The sequence below is a fragment of the Triticum aestivum genome, chromosome 2B (genome assembly GCF_018294505.1).
Source record: "Triticum aestivum cultivar Chinese Spring chromosome 2B, IWGSC CS RefSeq v2.1, whole genome shotgun sequence".
NCBI lineage: Eukaryota > Viridiplantae > Streptophyta > Magnoliopsida > Poales > Poaceae > Triticum > Triticum aestivum.
Window position 1 is genome coordinate 12,589,893 of NC_057798.1, and position 18,223 is coordinate 12,608,115.

Below are 18,223 nucleotides of genomic sequence, written 5' to 3' on the forward strand. Positions count from 1 at the left end.
CCTTCCGCGAGAGACGCCATTTTGCTTCCGCGAGAGGCACGGCCGTGCCTCTCGGAAACGGAAAAAGAAATGCGTTTTCTGTTTTTTTTTTCTTTCGCGAGAGGCACGATTTTGCTTCCGTGAGAGGCATGATTACGCTTTGCGATTGGCATGGCCGTGCCTCCTCGGAAACGGAAAAACGCGTTCTCTTTTTTTGCTTCCGCGAGAGGCACAATTTTTTTCGTGAAAAAAAAGTTCGTCAAAACCTATCAACATGGGATCTAGTTTTGAAGATCTCGATGCGAATAATCCAACCGTGAAAACGGTTCGAGATTGGAAAGCACGATTTAAGAGATAAAACGTTTTGAACAAACGGATCTACGAAAAAAGGGAAAACTCCCAGATTGCGACAAGTGGCGCCTATCCAGCACGCCACTTGTCGCAACCCGGAAAGTTAGGAGTGATCTTTGCAATGAATACTTTCTCAATTAGTGATTTGTTGCTTGGCCGGGTTGCGGCCGACGAGGACGAGATTAAGCCCCTTGCATGCTAGTTCCATTGGCCGTGGACCGGCCCATGCCGGATGATGGGCCGGGGATGACGACCGGTCTGCCATAGCGGCGTCGTAGGTCCTTGGGCCGGCATAGGCAGAGGGTGAGGTTGTAAAGGAGCGGAAAGCCAAAGCGGTTACGTGGAGGGCGCCAAGAACCTACGTGGAGTGTGTGTGTTTTGATCAGATCTGGATTGTGTGTGTCCTCAACTCCTTTGTCTCAAAGGGAAACCTGCCTTATACTCAGATGGAAGGTACCACAACCATTTATTAGGTAACCACATGGCATATGTGGTAAGCTATAACAAAAACATATCAAACCCATTTATTAAATCTGTTGATATATAACTAATAACTCCCACCAATAAAGGAGACCTATTAACTTGATGGCTTTCTCAAACGGCATTAATTAAAATTTCTGGTACAACTGGAACTTTATTAAGGTCTTCAATTTTCTTACGGGAGAACAATTGGGTACTTAGATATTAAATCCTGGCCGTTTTGGTAGTTTTGCATCGCTCCCGTTTCTTTTTGAGCAGTGCTAGGCGTACGATGACTTCCTGTACGATGCGGTACGACACTGCTCGGTCACCCTCCGATCAAATCTATGCATCAACGGGAATCGTTGGGTCACTTGGTCGGACGTGAAATCGTCCATTTGAAGTCGTATGCAGAGCAATTTCGTTTCTTTTTCTGGCATGAGCCCATAACCGGGAGTCTAGATGCTTAACAAACGCATACGATATCTAGTGTTAGCGCTAGACGCTTGTACATGCTAACTTGCTTAGGATTTTAAATGCCCATGCATTGGAGATGACCTTACCAGCATACCTTCTGCAAGCCCAATGTTATTGCCCATGAACTGGCTAGTATGACAAAAATTGTGAACCCGAATGTATGGTTAGCTTACCACCCCTATTAACATGATATTTTTAAATGATTTAATTTGGTAAGAACATTGATTTATCAAGGAAACATTTTTTAATTGGTGTCAGTAAGAGGTTGTGTAGTGTGGCGGTTTTTAGGAAAAACTGATAGAGAAAAAAATATTGGAGGAAAAAAAATAAAAACAGAGAGGGAGAGCAGAACGTTGTAAGGCTGGACTTGGGATAAACGGATGACATAACCTTACATCTTCTTTTAAGCAGTAGACAAAAGTCTAGCCCAGTTTATTTCAGTGCGCCGTGCATCCCCCATGTACAGTCCTATGTGGCTACTATGCTCCAAAACATCGAGTCATTGGTCGTTATTTCTTGGAAACCACCATAGATAATTCGAATTTACATAGACCAGGTTCGGCCTCATGTCAGTCAAGCTGTTTTAACATATACGTCTGGGTTCATATTGAATAAAGTCATCAATTCAAGAGGAGAATTCTGTTCCTATGAAGCCGAAGATGGCGACATCACACCAGTAAGGAGAGTCACATGTTATATCTGGACTTACTATAAATTATGTTCCATGTTATGTTGTTGTACTTTGGAAGCATGTTTTGCCCGTCTGTGGTGCATTGATCTATATATACAGAATTATCGTGTGAGACGCTTGCGCATTTAGGCCATGTACTGTCCAGGATGCTTATGCACTGATTGTTGAAGACTGAGAGTATTGTTGTATCTCAAAGGATGAAGGGAGGCAAGGCGATGGGCCCGGATTGTATCCCTATTGAGATGTGAAAAGGTCTCGGGGACATAGCGATAGTATGGCTAACCAAGCTTTTCAACCTCATTTTTCGGGCAAACAAGATGCCAGAAGAATGAAGACGGAATATATTAGTACCAATCTTCAAGAACAAGGGGGATGTTCAGAGTTGTACTAATTACCATGGAATTAAGCTGATGAGCCATACAATGAAGCTATGGGAGAGAGTCATTGAGCACCGCTTAAGAAGAATGACAAGCGTGACCAAAAACCAGTTTGGTTTCATGCCTGGGAGGTCGACCATGAAAGCCATTTTCTTGGTACGACAGCTTATGGAGAGATATAGGGAGCAAAGGAAGGACTTGCATATGGTGTTCATTGACTTGGAGAAGGCCTATGATAAGATACCGCGAAATGTCATGTGGTGGGCCTTGGAGAAACACAAAGTCCCAGCAAAGTACATTACCCTCATCAAGGACATGTACGATAATGTTGTGACAAGTGTTCGAACAAGTGATGTCGATATTGATGACTTCCCGACTAAGATAGGACTGCATCAGGGGTCAGCTTTGAGCCCTTATCTTTTTGCATTGGTGATGGATGAGGCCACAAGGGATATACAAGGAGATATCCCATGGTGTATGCTCTTTGCGGATGATGTGGTGCTAGTTGACGATAGTCAGGCGGGGGTAAATAGGAAGTTAGAGTATGTGATGTGCGGTTTCAGTACTACTAGGTGTGAGGAGGAGGAGGTTAGCCTTGATGGTCAGGTGGTACCTCAGAAGGACACCTTTCGGTATTTGGGGTCAATGCTGCAGGAGGATGGGGGTATTGATGAAGATGTGAACCATCGGATCAAAGCCGGATGGATGAAGTGGCGCCAAGCTTCTGGCATTCTCTGTGACAAGAGAGTGCCACAAAAGCTAAAAGGCAAGTTCTACAGGACGGCGGTTCGACCCGCAATGTTGTATGGCGCTGAGTGTTGGCCGACTAAAAGGCGACACGTTCAACAGTTAGGTGTGGCGGAGACGCATATGTTGAGATGGATGTGTGGCCACACGAGGAAGGATCGAGTCCGGAATGATGATATACGAGATAGAGTTGGGGTAGCACCAATTGAAGAGAAACTTGTCCAACATCGTCTGAGATGGTTTGGGCATATCCAGCGCAGGGCTCCAGAAGCTCCAGTGCATAGCGGCTGGCTAAAGCGTGCGGAGAATGTCAAGAGAGGGCGGGGTAGACCGAATTTGACATGGGAGGAGTCCGTTAAGAGAGACCTGAAGGATTGGGGTATCACCGAAGAGCTAGCTATGGATAGGGGTGCATGGAAGCTTGCTATCCATGTGTCAGAGCAATGAGTTGATTGCGAGATCTTATGGGTTTCACCTCTAGCCTACTCCAACTTGTTTGGGACTAAAGGCTTTGTTGTTGTTGTTGTTGTAATGGTGAGTGCCTCACATATGTGCTGAACCGAAAGCATGCTGGAGATGGCCGATGCTTATTCTAGAGCCGCCAGAGATGGTCGCACCACATCTGGTCGCTGCCACAACGCGTGGCATGCCTGCGACGAGGGCGAAGATGTCCATTGCATGAGATGGCAAGCGGAGATGGCCGCTGCCTCTGCTACCTATTCCTGGCTCACTCCGGTGGGTATCTGGGGGCTGTCCGACGTCGTGGTTCAGACGGGCTTCTTGCTGGCAAGGGGAAGCTGGAGAGCGAGAAAAAGGGAGATGGAGCCGACGGCAGAAAGATAGAGAGGGAGAAGGCGATAAGAGAGAGGGAGAGTGAGGAAGAGGCCACGAGCCGTTCGATCTAGGAGCGGTGGATTCCGCAAATTGATGCGACATCATCGATCCACGCCAGTCACTCCAAACCAATCTTGATGAAGTAGGAGATCACATATTTCTTGGCTTTGCTGAGGGCCTTTCAGAAATAAATCGGCAAACTCCACCGATGGTGAAGGAGGTGTGTCGACCCGTCAGTGTTATCAACATGAGCATCAAGGAGATGTGGGCCGACTCCACCGATGGTGGCCACGCATAGGATGCCAAGGAATCGACGTGAGAATGCCCATCGCCTGAGCATGACGATGACCTGTTGGTGCAGCTGCAAAAGATGTAAGGCAGCTGTGGGAAACAAGTAGGGATAAGGTGAAGTCTTTTTATATACAGGCACAATTGTGGAGGTGCTTAGACTTCACGGGAGCCTTCGAGAGATTTAGGGAATCACGTAGAAATTGTGGCAAAAACCGAGTCCGTGCACGATCGGATCAAATGAAGATGTGTCAACAAAAGAGAGAAACACAAAACCCGAGAGCACTACATATACACATAAACAATGCAACAACCAGATCGCTGGACACAAAAACCATTAACAAACCATCATGTAAAACTATAAATGAACCGAACGTAAAAGGGAACATCTGTCAATCTGTTAGAAATCAAGTAGACACTAAAATTCCTAGGGAGGGGCTATCTTAGCCGGTATACTTATTAAAGGTGGTGTCCATCTGAATGAATAAACATGTTCGATCTAGATGTAAATCGCCCAGGGGGGGAAATGGGAAAAAAGCTGAAGCTAATTTGAGCTCTAATTATTTTTGTTCCACGCATCTCAGATGTTATCTCAGTGTGAGAATTTGCACAAACCTGGAAGGCTCTCTTGTCTTCGATGTGTAAAAATTCTATCTATATTTTTGTTTCTAAAAAAACTCTTCATATATGAAAATAATGTAAATAGGTATTTATTGTATGCACAATTTTTTTTTTTGGTGTTTGCATTTTTCTCCAAACACTGTTGATTCAGAGCGCTGTGCGCACCCATCACATTCAGTTATTGTTCTCCCGCGATTACTGTTCACATAAAATTACCACTTATGATCAATTATTATGGGCACAATTACTTTTCATGAGTATTGTTTACTTGAGGTCACGGGTCAAAGCTACCATGTGTCAACCAGAAATGAGTTGTCCCATAACCCTGCAAATGCATAGCATGGGAGCTAGCTCCGCCGCTTTAATTGTTTCTATATATATATAATACTTGCCCCCTTCTTCTTCTTCATCGGTCCACCCATCTTACAGACCAAAGAATTCCTCCCTCTCCTCCATCTCACGCAGAAGTGAGTACTCGCTCCTCGTTTGTTCTTGCCTGGATCGTTTTAATCTTTTTCTTTGCTTTCTCAAATGATGACAACCTGTATTAGATTTATTATTTGCCGTGCATGACTACTGACTCCGAACAATGCTCATGCTTTTTTTCCGGCAAAGTCATAACAATGCTCATACATGGTGTATTTTCTCCCAGGAAATTCTATTTCTAGCTAGGCTCCTGGACGACCATGGGAAGCACCACCCTACCATCGGTGGGTGAGATCCGGCGTTTGCAGCGCGCGGAGGGGCCTGCAGCCATCCTCGCCGTCGGCACGGCAAACCCGCCCAACTGCGTTTCCCAGGAGGAGTACCCCGACTACTACTTCCGCATCACCAAGAGCCAACACCTCACAGACCTCAAACAAAAACTCAAGTCCTTCTGTAAGCAGAAGGGAAATTATATATAGATGCAAATATTGGGTTCACTTCATACCTGACGATGATGTGGACAAACTTGTTTTCTACGATGATCAGGCCAGATGACCTCAACGGAGAAGCGCTACTTCCACCACACGGAAGAGCTTCTGGAAGACCACCCCAATTTCTTCTGCCGCGGCATACCGTCCCTAGACGCCCGGCTGGAAATCGCTGCTGCTGCTGCCCCGGAGCTGGCGGCGTCAGCAGCAGCCAAGGCCATAGCGAAGTGGGGCCGTCAGGCCACCGACATCACCCACCTCGTCGTCGGCACCAACTCTGGTGCGCAAGCCCCGGCCGTCGACCTCCGCCTGGCCTCTCTACTCGGCCTGCGCGCGTCCGTCTGCAGGACGATGCTCAACCTCAACGGCTGCTCCGCCGGTGCCGCCTCGCTCCGTCTCGCCAAGGACCTGGCCGAGAACAACCGCGGCGCGCGCGTGCTGGTGGCCTGCGTCGAGCTCACCGTCGTCGCCTTCCACGGGCCCGAGGAGGCGTACCCACACAAGCTCATCAGCCAGGCTGTCTTTGGCGACGGTGCGGGCGCGGTCATTGTCGGAGCTGACGCCGTGCACCCCATCGAGCGCCCGCTCTTCGAGATGGTGTCGGCCTCACAGACCACGATACCAGCAACCGACGGCGTGCTCACCATGCAGCTCACGGAAGCCGGCCTCGACGGCCACATCTTCACCAAGGAGCTAATTCCTCTAGCAGCGCAGCACATCGAGCAGTGTCTCATGGACGCGTTCCAGCAGCTTGGAATAATGAACGGGGGCACGAACTGGAACGATCTCTTCTTTGTGGTGCACCCTGGCATCCGTGGAATAATGGACCACATCCAACGGGCTCTCCGGCTAGATCCTGGGAAGCTGGCCGCTAGCCGGACTGTGCTGAGTGAGTACGGGAACATGCTTGGTGCCACACTGATCTTCGTGCTCGACGAGCAACGGCGGCAGATGGAGGAGGACGGAGAGACGGGTGAGTGGGGTGTGATGATGGGATTTGGACCAGGGTTCACAGTTGAGACCATGCTGCTACATGCGGTGGCCAGAAACCTGCACAACAAAAATTGACACTCCATCAATTAATAAGCTACTTCTGTCATACTATATACTTCCAAACTAAAATAAGCAAGTTGAATTGTAAACACTCACATCATAAGACCACGCGCAAGGGAAGATCAGAAAAACTTCCCCACATGCATCCTAGCTACTACTACGGGATACTTACCCCACATGTCTCATATACTAGCATGTGATATTATATATACTACTTTATAATTATAAGTATGTTCACATATTATATAAATCATATGTCAAAGTGAGTTAGAAGAAAAAACTTGCAAGTTGGCCCTTTGTTTTTATTATATTTGTGAAATAAGTATATATTTGTACGTAAAAACAAGCATTTTAAAAAATATGATGCATACTACCTAAACATTCGTATATACTACATATGACGCACAAATACTCTCTGCTACTTGTGAACTGCGTTGGGTTTTTCCCCGAAAAAAGGGAGATGCGGTATAGTGGAGATCAGTATTTCCCTCAGTGGGAACCAAGGTTATCGAACAAATAGGAGAACTAAGCAAATTCTCTTCGATAACACCTACACAGCAAATATTTGCACCAAACGCGAGCAAGAGAGTTGTCAATCCCCTTGAACTCGTTATGTGCAAGGATTAATTCCGATAGTGATAAATAGATAAATTATAAAACAAAATAAAAGTAAATAAATTACAACAAAGTATTTTTGCTTTTACCAATCTGATAAAAGAAGACACGGGGGCCATAACTTTTAGTACAGGTTTCTCTCTCGAACACACAACATACGGTGGGTAAACAGATTATTGTTGGACAATTGATAAAAACACACATAGTAATAACGTTATTCATGGCAATGATCATGTATATAGGCATTATATTATGTCTGAGACAAGTAGACCGACTCCTGCCTGCATCCACTACTATTACTCCACCAGTCGACTGTTATCCAACATGCATCTATGGTATTAAACTCATGACAAACAAAATAACAGTTTAAGTAAGATGACATGATGTAGACAAAGTAAACCCAATCAATATGAATAAACCCCGTCGGTTTATTCTTAATGGCTACAATACAAATACGCGCCTCGCTACCCCTTTTGTCACGAGGTGAAGACACCGCAAGGTTGAACCCATCACAAATCATCACTCCCACTAAAGATTAATCAATCTAGGTGGCCAAACCAACCGGATAGATAGGTGAGAAATACAAAACTATAACAATCAAGCATAATAAAATTCAGAAAAAAACTCAATTACTTTCAATGAATAATCTGATCATAAACCAACAATTTATCCGATCCCAACATACACACCGCAAAATAAGATTATATCGGATAGAACTCCAAGAAGATCAAAGAACATGGAATTGAAGATCAAAACAGAGAAGAAGACATCTAGTTACTAGCTATGAACCCGTATGTCTGTGGTGAACTACTCACACATCATCGGAAGGTAGTAAGAATGATGTAGAAGCCCTCCGTGATTGATTCCCTCTCCAGCAAAATACCGGAAAAAGGCCTTCAGATGGGACCGCAGAAGAAAAGAAGTTTGCGGCAGCGGAAAAAGTGTTTCCGGTGTTTCCTTGTTGGTTTTGGAAGTATTTACGAATTTATAGAGGTGGAATTAGGTCAAACAGAGATATGTGGGAGTCACGAGCTCAGGGTGCGCGTCCGGTGAGGTCGTGGCTCTCCGTAAGTCTTCCGGCCTCCTCCCAAACCTTTTAGGGTCTTTTCAAAAAATAATTTTATAATGGTATCTACGGAATCTAAAATAGTAGTTTGAATATAGTCGAGTCTCCAATTGATACCATTGGTAGAGATTTTGACACTGCCATCTGCGTATATGATGATAAGATTAGGCGGAGATTAATGTTGGTCGCCCCAAAAGGGCGGCGGATGATAGTAGACATTAAAAATTAGTCGGCATAATGATATCTTGGCAATGGTCCGTGCCGATCGATCATCATACAACCAAAAGGAAGGTAGATGCTATTACAAATGCACGGTGTTGTAGTTGTTTGTACTAAGTTCTAATTACTCCTGCTTCGAAAGAGTTTGACGCCATGATGACGTGAGTACATGGATGTAGCAAGCTAGATAGTAGTTCAGTTAGTCAATCGTGCTGCCACACCTTCGATAGCCACCGGACACGTTCAGTTTCAGGCCTTCAGCATCTCCTCCACCGTCGTCGAAATCCTGGCCGGCGCTAGAATCCTGTGCAGAGGCAGATCACGGAGTTCAAATACCAGACAGACATCTGAAAACACGGCATCCACCCAGGGGAACGCTTTGGCAAGAAGTCGTCTCGCATCCTGACGAGGGTCAAAATATCGAAAACATGAGTTGTATCAACCTGCAATTTTATTCACTCTCCCCCAGTAAAAGCTTGTATGGAAACTGTACATAAAAAAGGTACTGGTAGGATTTGTTCAACCTATTTGGTTGCTGGACTACTAGTAGGATTTGTGTTGCATGAGACTCATTTTCCTACGTTTTTTTTGCCCTTGGGGCAGCCATGTGCGGCAGTTATTATGATCAGATGATGAACTGTTATTTATATATTAAACAAATGGCTCTGTTCTTTTTTCCGAAAAATAAATGTATATTACTCCCTTCGCCTGAAAAAGTTTGTCCCAAGTTTGTCTCTCAAATGGATGTATCTAGCACTAATTTTATGCTAGATACACCCGTTTGAGGGAGGGAGTAGTATCTACTGAATCTAAACTAACAGTGTGAATATAGTCGAGTCGCCAATTGATAACATTGGTTGAGATTTTGACACTACCAATTGATAACATCAAAATTAATTGGCATAATGATATCTTGTCAATGCTCCGTACCTATCGATCATCAAACAACCAAAAGGACGGCAGATGATATTAAAAAGGAACGGTGTTGCAGTTGTTTGTTCTAAGTTGTAACAGCTCCAGCTTCGACAGACTTTGACACCATGATGACCTGAGTTCATCGAAGTGGCGAGCTAGATAGTGGTTGAGTTAGTCGGTCATGCTGCCACAGGAGTACACGACAATCCACATGCACATGCACACAAGGACCTACGCTGCTAGCTTGATAGACTCCTGCCCCGTCCGCTCTCAGTACTTGATAGTCTACCTCCGCCGTCGTCAAAATCCTGGCCGGCGCTAGACCCCTTGGTCATCTATCACACTTGAAGCAACGGATCTGGTTTGGCAACTACATGTTCGTGTCTTTATAAGAAATGATATGATATCTACTATTCTTGTAACCATAAAAGGACGGCAGATGATACTACATGTCATAATTAATATCCCTGATATCCCTGAATGCTTGGGCTCAGCTACCGGCGTTCATTCCAATTATTGTAGATTTGTGTTGACAGACACAATGATGTGATTTATTAATTGAGTAAAATACACTGGAGGTCCTAAAGTATTTCAAGTGTATCAAGTAGGTCCTAAAAGTTTGAAATCGTTCACGCGGGTCCTATATATTTATTTTAGCCATGACTATTAGGACCTACTTGATACACTTGGAATACTTTTACGACCCATGATATACTACTTACAAACATTTAGGACCCGTGGTGAATGATATCAAACTTTTAGAACCTACTTCACACGCTTGGAATACTTTTAGGACCCGCGGTAAATTACTTACAAATATTTAGGACCCGCATCGAATGATTTCAAACATTTATGACCTACTTGCCACACTCGGAAGGCTTTTAGGACTCTTACTCTATTGATTCTTATTTATTTTTTGTTACTAGACAGTGGACGGTGCGCCCCATCAGTGTGGCCGAGTAGCGAGTAGTGTCTCATTTTCGCTGTCAGTTCCTTGTATTTGTGTCAAACTTTGACATAAATATAACAAATAAAATTTAATTTATATGTAAAAATATATATTATGGGAATCAGCTTTTGAATACCTCTCCAATGATATACTTTCTTGTAGCATATATAAATCATAGTTTGTTATATAGGTGGTCAAAATTTGACCAAAATATGAGGTGGCTAATAAACTTGGATGCAGGACGTCGATAATTTTTTGTCTCCGTTCAATACAGTAAAAGCTTCGCCCTGCATGGCAGCTGTTGTTTTTTACTATTAACTAGTATAGTGGCCCGCTCGATGCGCGTGCTACGATTTAAAAAATGTAATTTACATAGTCAATATATTAGGTCTCTATGTTAAGAATATGTTCTCTTTTGCCTAAAGAAAAATTGGGGCCAAATCTGGTGACATTTACAAAATGATTCTTTTTCGTCAGCATAACTTCGTCTTAGATATATTCGCTTCTCCGGTTGTAATTTGAATATATATGTTTCACATGAATCATGTACGTACATGTTATGCATATTAAGTATATTTCTTCATTATTGAATCCATTGCGCAATTAATGTTTATTTATTTTTTTGGTCTCTCTAGCATGTTGTTGTATTTTCAGATTTTTTTTTCTTCAAGCACATAATAAGTTTTTGTTATTGTTTTTGTAGGCATAGGTAAATTTCATAGGAAGTATGTAGAATTACACATTTACTTATTAATTATCGATGTGTGTACAATTAATATTGCAAATTTTGTATATAGAGAAATAAAAAATTATGTTTATTGATATGCATTTCAATAATCCATCTGGCCTTAACCTCTACACAACGAGATCTTATGGTAAAACAATTGTTCTAGCAGAAATACAATCAGGGGCACTAAAGTTGTTAAGTTTGTATGGCTCCATCAGATTTTTACTTGTTTTGTCAGTGTTTGAATGCTCATCTTAATTCTTATCTCAAGATATGCCATTTAGATTATTTTTGTGGAAACACATATATGGATTTGTGTTGTATCGGTAACTCATGAGCTTTTCATATTGGCGCACTAGAGAATTTGTGATGGTTGTTTCTATATGCTGTCATCCAAAAGCATTGTAGAATCTCATTCTAGAATACAGAGGTGCCAACAGGTAGACATATTATAATAGAATTTCAGTTTTAAATGAATTTCCAATGTCTTTCAAAGCATTATGAATCTCATAGGATATTTTGAACTATATGAAGATGCCAGCATGTACAGGTATTAGGAAACACTCACATGTTGGCATTCTGAAAGATCATACTATATTCCGATAAGTCTAAACCGTTGAACTTAAGCAAAATATAAGTTGCATATTGTCATTGTTTCAGCATACATGTGCGGAGAGGAACCTAAATCGTAAAAGCAAGAAATATCTGATGACGGTGTCCCGTTCTTTCCACCATCTAATAAGGAAACATAAGGGTCCAAAGACACACATCTAAGGCACTCCATGGATGGAAAAATTGAACTGGCCTCAACATGAGCATAGACAGAAAGCAACAAAGCTGATTAATTGTTCCTATGGAAGGCTAACCACGCTAGCTTGATGATTGATTTACCGCCGGCCGAAAACGCACATATACATAGAACTCAGGCCTGACTCGTATATTAACTCTGCCTACTATAGCACGTCCGTATGTACGTATTAGGAAGCTGACTAATTAATTGCTGGCCGAAAATACATATGGATATGAAACAGCTTGGTCTAGCTAGATGATTGATTGGCCGCCGATCAAAAACAGACATGCACGTAGACATGTCTCACACATGAATTAACTCTTTCATCCTTAGCACATATGTACACGTATGTACGTACTTGTACGCTATAGTTAGCAAGCTAATTGATTTCCTGCCAGCCGGAAGCACACACATGCGAAACTTGATTTCCCTCATGGGATTTCTTCCCGCTCAGAGCATGTTTCGTAGGCAGCTGTCCTTGTACATAATACGTCCGACCAGATGTGCAAGCAATAGACAGAGCTATGATAAGGGTACGGCAATTGATGGGAATACATGTCAGTACCACCGGCAAAGGAAAAACGGAGGCGTGCGCGGCACAGGAAGAGAACTTGATGGTAGATTTCTTTTTGGGAAAGATTGGACAAAGAAAATCTAGGAGAAACTAATGTAGGGCGTATGAGGTTGATGTGTAGTGGACTCTAATTTATTATATATAAAATAAACTAATCTGGGTTTGATGTATCGACGTGGGGTAAGAGAGTTTGAGTTTTTTGAGAGAGACCAGATGAGACATGTTAGCATGTAAAAAAAAAAACTAATGTATGGCACGACTCATGGTAGATTAGGACAATGTTATATATATTACGTATATCATTTTTTATGGAATATGTTACACATATCTAACGGTTATATAATTATAATATTAGAAAAGCCACCGGATCCAGGGCTTGTATTTTCTAATGAACATATAATTTTCTATACTAATCTCTTGCTTCTAAGTAACCCATCAAAAAAAAGTAACCCATCAGTTACTTTTCATATATAAATAGATGTGAGAATATTATTATTAATTAATTTGGATTTTTTTCAAGTTCAGTAAGGTAAAGAAGGGAGCTCTTGTTGACACCTTGTTGTCATATCTATGCAACTTTTTAATTACCTATACTTACACTCATAAGATTCTCTAGAAATTCTAGTGTTAATCCCGCCGTTTATATGATGGGACCGAGTTATAACAATGCAGATCCACCAATATAATCCTTGCAATCTAGGAAAAAAAGAACATGCATAAAAAGCCAACCCAGGGTGCATGCATTCCATCATCATGGTCCTAATAAGTGGGAAAAACCCTTTGCATCACTGAAAATGGTACCAACTTTTACCTAAATATACGAAACCTTCCATCCATCGTACTATATACCCCCCCCCCTCCACACACAATTTCAGTGTGGGCCCGCTGCCACGCTAAGCCCAATTAAACATTGGAACCTTACCCTGTAAGCCTCCTTCCCACGTACTAACTCTTTGTGGATGTAGCAAAACTCTTGCATCATGTGTCCTTTTTTGTGAGTACGTCAATGGCGTACCATATTTTTATAAAAGGCAGAAGACAATTACAAGAAGCTACAACATGCTGCGAACAACAAGTATAGGAACAACACCACATCCAAGCTAATCCGAAGAAAAGCCGCTACACACATTACAAAACAACGCAAAGGAGCTTGTCAGACCCGAGCATCAAAGCCGCGTCTCGACCAACACCGGCCAATACGAAGAGCAACAACTTCGACCAAACTTCCCTTGTAGACGCACCAACCACCCTTGATGCCGAAAAGGAGATGGCAGGTGGGTAGTGGGACTCCGTAAGTTCCGGGAAAGCCACCGTCTTGGACTCACTGACATTGGTATAGATAGCGCCCAAGATCCTCTACTCGGACCAGCGGCACACACCGAAGAACCACATGACCGAACCTCCAGGCCAACTCTCCTTCCATGATGCTCCCAATGGAGGAACGACACCAAGACGCCACCATCACAGGTCCAAGACCTAGGATTTCGCCGGTGACTACAAACCAAAGAAGGAGGGGAGATGCCGACACACCATAGCGACGCCTCCAAGCAGGGGAACGACATCCACAGGCACCGTCATAGCCAGCACCGACCGAAGATGGGCGGGATTTTCATCCGTCGCCCACCTCCCACCCCTTGCAAGGAAAGAGGCCACATGTCTGTGACGGGTAACATCGCTGCCGCCACAGCACCTCGACATCGTGACTAATTTTGCAGAACACCGATGCCCTGCATGGCCAAGTACACGCACTCCATGAACCACCGCCTGCACGACTGATGAAGATCCAATCCAGCAAGGCAGCACCCAACACCAACACAGCCAGAGGCCATCGGAACCGCAGCAGTAACTGCACACGCCCACTCCTGGCGGCAGCCATGCCACGACTGCGGCTCAGGAACCCACGAACAGGGAGCATTTCCACCACATCGACCTCCCCGCAGAGGGCCGCAGGCCCGGCCACCCTGCTCAGATCCGACCTGCGCCAAGCACTCCATCCCACGGCGCCACCACTGGCGCCGGTGACCGCAGGAGGCAAGCCGCGCACCCTGTCCACCACAGCATGTCCCGGCCGCCACTTTCGCAGCCATCCGGCAGAGATCTGTTGCCTCCAACGTCCACCAGGCGCACCTAGGGGGACCGCTGTGCAACACCTCCACCTCACCACGCCGTCGGCCATGCTCCGCCTCATCGTGCGCTGCCCACGACCGCACCGGTAAGATCCACCACGCCGCCCGCTATGCCACTCCCCCGTGCGAAGGAGGCCCGTTGGGGCACGCCGAACTCGCCCGCCTAGGTGCCGCCACCACCGCCGGCGCCGGCGGCAGCAGCGGCCAGCGAGCGCAAGGAGCGGCACTCGCGGGGCTAGGTTTTGGTCTCCGGAGCCGCCCGCGCGAGCCGCTCGAGAGGGAGGGAGTGGAAAAGCTTCCACTGTCGCTCCTGGAAAAAGACTTTCGCCCAATAGTTGCCAAACTCCAACCAAGGGTCGAACCTTGGCAGGGGAGATGGTTGTCCAAGGCCGCGTGAGTGATTTTTATGAATTCCTCCCTCATTAGCCTCTTGATGTACCTCATGGGATTCTATACTCTACACGAATCCCTTCATAAGGAGGTCACCAAGCTCCTCTCCAGATTCTTTTTGGGCTGGAGAGAATAATAAACAAAAGTACCACATGGTGAAGTGGTCTGAGATCTGTAAGCCCAAGGACCAAGGGGGCCTTGGGGTCATCTCATCCAAGCGGATGAACATAGCCCTCCTTTCCGAATGGCTCTGGCGTATCCAGACCTGCGAGGGAGGCTTGTGGTTGGAGATTATTCGCTCAAAATAGCTTCGCGGGCAACCGTTGGCCTTCGCCTCTCGCTCTGGAGGCTCCCAATTCTGGCAAACGGTGGTCCGGTTGATGCCGATCTTGCGTATTGGGACCTCCATTAAAGTGTGCTCCGTATTCGGTACCCTGTTTTGGCTGGATAGGTAGGCTGGGAATCGGCCCTTTGCGGAGCGTTTTCACGCCTTATTCTCGATTTGTGCCCACCCACAGCTCTCTGTGGCCGCTGCTCTAACCGACTTGGGCGCCATTGCCTTCCTCCGTACCTTTGGGGCGACGGAACGCGAGCAATGGGAAGAATTGCTCTCGTGTATCGCCCTTCACCCCCCCTCCCTTGAGCCCGATGTGCTCTCGTGGCACCTAGAACCTAGTGGCCGGTTCTCAACTAGGTCCCTTTACCAGGCGATTGTCCCTTCGCCGGGACCAGTAGAGCTAGCGGTTCTTTGGGAAATCAAACTCCCATTGAAGATCCGCATATTTCTTTGGCAATGGGTACGACGGCGCCTACCTTCGGGTACGGAGGTCCAGAAATGTAACGGACCTGGGAACGTTCTGTGCCCCATCTGTTTGGTCCCGGAAAACTGCAAACACATCTTCTTTCGATGGCCGGTGGCTCAATTCCTTTGGAGTTGTTTCCGGGAGGTGGTTGGTGGCAACTGGTGCCACGACAACCTCCCGGACCTGTTTGAGGAGGTCCTTAGACTACCCGGTCCCAGGCGCCCACCCATCTGGGTGGCGCTGGGTACCCTCGCTTGGATGTTATGGTGTTGGCCCAATAAACTTGTCATCGAACGTGTGATTCCATGCCGTGTGACTGATGCAATCTACAAAATGTGTGGCTTCTTACAGCTTTGGAGACCGCTTAGCAGTCAGCGGGACCGAGACGTCATCAACAACTTCATTGCAGGTCTCCGTTCCTCGGCCTCGGCTTTTGCTCCACCGCCACCACCTCCGCCTCCTCCTCCCGAGCCGGATTAGCCTTTTTTAGCTTTATTTGGGGCTTGTCTTGTTGTGCCCCCAACACGGCTTTTTGACTTGATTGCACTATGTACTAACTTGTTGGATGCTTGGTTCGTTGCTTTATAATATAAAGCGGGGGAAACCCTTTTTCTTAAAGCGTCCAATGCGCCCTTGCAGCACGTGTCAATTGTGGGAATTAAACCGGCTGCCTGACCACTGAGCATCAAGGCTCTCTCTGCACCAAATAGAGCTGCAGGCTTCGCACCAAAGTAATCGACACAACACTGCTGGCAAGCTGAATCAAGCACAATATGCAGGAAAGCAAGAGTTCTCCGGTACTTAGCAAGAAGGATGACGGCGAGGAGGGCATCACCGTCGACCTGTATCCATTCATACGGGAATACAAGGGCGGCCGTGTGGAGCGCTTACTGCACAGCCCATTCGTGGCAGCGTCCAAGGACCCGGCAGCAAACCGTGGAGTTGCGACCAGGGACGTGGTCGTCGACGAGAGCACCGGCGTGTTCGCACGCCTGTTCCTTCCCTCCATTGCAGCCGCCGCTACGGGGATCGGCGGCGAGAGGCTTCCCGTCCTCATGTACGTCCACGGCGGATCCTTCTGCACGGGGAGCGCGTTCTCTCGCACTTACCACAGCTACACCAGGTCTCTGGCGGCCAGCGCCGGGGCGCTCGTCGTGTCCGTGGAGTACCGTCTCGCGCCGGAGCATCCTGTGCCTGCAGCCTATGAAGATGCATGGGCGGCGCTCCAGTGGGTGGTGTCCCTCTCTGATCCGTGGCTGTCAGACTACGCAGACCTCGGGCGCACGTTCCTCGTTGGCGACAGTGCCGGCGGGAATGTTGTCTACAACACGGCGGTGCGTGCGGCCAGTGGCGGTGGCAGCCACATCCACATCGAAGGGCTGGTCATCGTGCACCCATACTTCTGGGGGGTCGAGCGGCTGTCCAGCTCCGAGGCAGTCTGGGACGGCATCGCCATGTTTGCTCCCGAGGACGTCGACAGGCTCTGGCCGTTCATTACGGCCGGCCGGCTGGGAAACGACGATCCCTTGGTCAACCCCGTCGACGAGGAGATCGCCTCGCTGACATGCCGGCGTGTGCTGGTGGCCGTGGCCGAGAAGGACACCTTGCGTGACCGCGGGCGTCGGCTGGCAGCTCGCATGCGCGACTGCTGCTCATGGGCCGATGATGAAAACGCGGTGACATTGATAGAATCAAAGGGAGAAGACCATGGCTTCCACCTGTACAACCCACTGCGTGCGACCAGCAAGATCCTCATGGAGAGCATCGTACGGTTCATCAACCAGCGCACAGCCTTGCCGCTGCCAAAACTTCACGAGCTGCATGCATGCCAAGGTAAGACGAAGGCATCGTCTCCGGGTGACATGGACACAGCCGTCCAGCCTGTTCTAGGCGTGCCAACCAGGCCGTATATAGACGTACATGGCTATGGGACGTCCATGAGAGTCACAGATGTGACACGTAGTAGTTGCTTACGCATTGGAAATGGAAGAAAAGCATCCAAAACAAGTTTTGGGTTGTTTTTGGGGCATGTTATCAGGCCAAACATCACCAACATGAGGTTCTCGTCATCAGCAACAACAGCTCCTGAGACTTGTCTTTTTCACACCTTCATCTAGTGGATGATGATAATCTACATGCATCCAGGCCAGGTGAGATAAAATGGTAGTGCATGCTCCATTATAAGTAATGACACCCTATTTTACCAGCTGCTTGTTCGGGTCAAAAGAAATGACTTTTGGGTGTTTTCTTTCTTATAC

The 18,223-nt window shown here is 46.4% G+C and overlaps 2 protein-coding genes across 2 annotated transcripts; both read left to right on the top strand.

The window, feature by feature from the left end:
- Nucleotides 1-5,239: 5,239 nt before the first annotated feature.
- Nucleotides 5,240-7,039, top strand: LOC123039945 (bisdemethoxycurcumin synthase). Its single transcript, XM_044462920.1, has 3 exons — nt 5,240-5,291; nt 5,477-5,703; nt 5,797-7,039. The coding sequence occupies exons 2-3, from the start codon at nt 5,511-5,513 to the stop codon at nt 6,804-6,806; spliced, it is 1,203 nt and encodes a 400-aa protein (XP_044318855.1). The 5' UTR covers nt 5,240-5,291; nt 5,477-5,510; the 3' UTR covers nt 6,807-7,039.
- A 9,611-nt stretch (nt 7,040-16,650) lies between these two features.
- Nucleotides 16,651-18,178, top strand: LOC123039946 (probable carboxylesterase 5). The gene has a single exon (XM_044462922.1). The coding sequence runs from the start codon at nt 16,739-16,741 to the stop codon at nt 18,080-18,082; it is 1,344 nt and encodes a 447-aa protein (XP_044318857.1). The 5' UTR covers nt 16,651-16,738; the 3' UTR covers nt 18,083-18,178.
- The last annotated feature ends 45 nt before the right edge of the window (nt 18,179-18,223 follow it).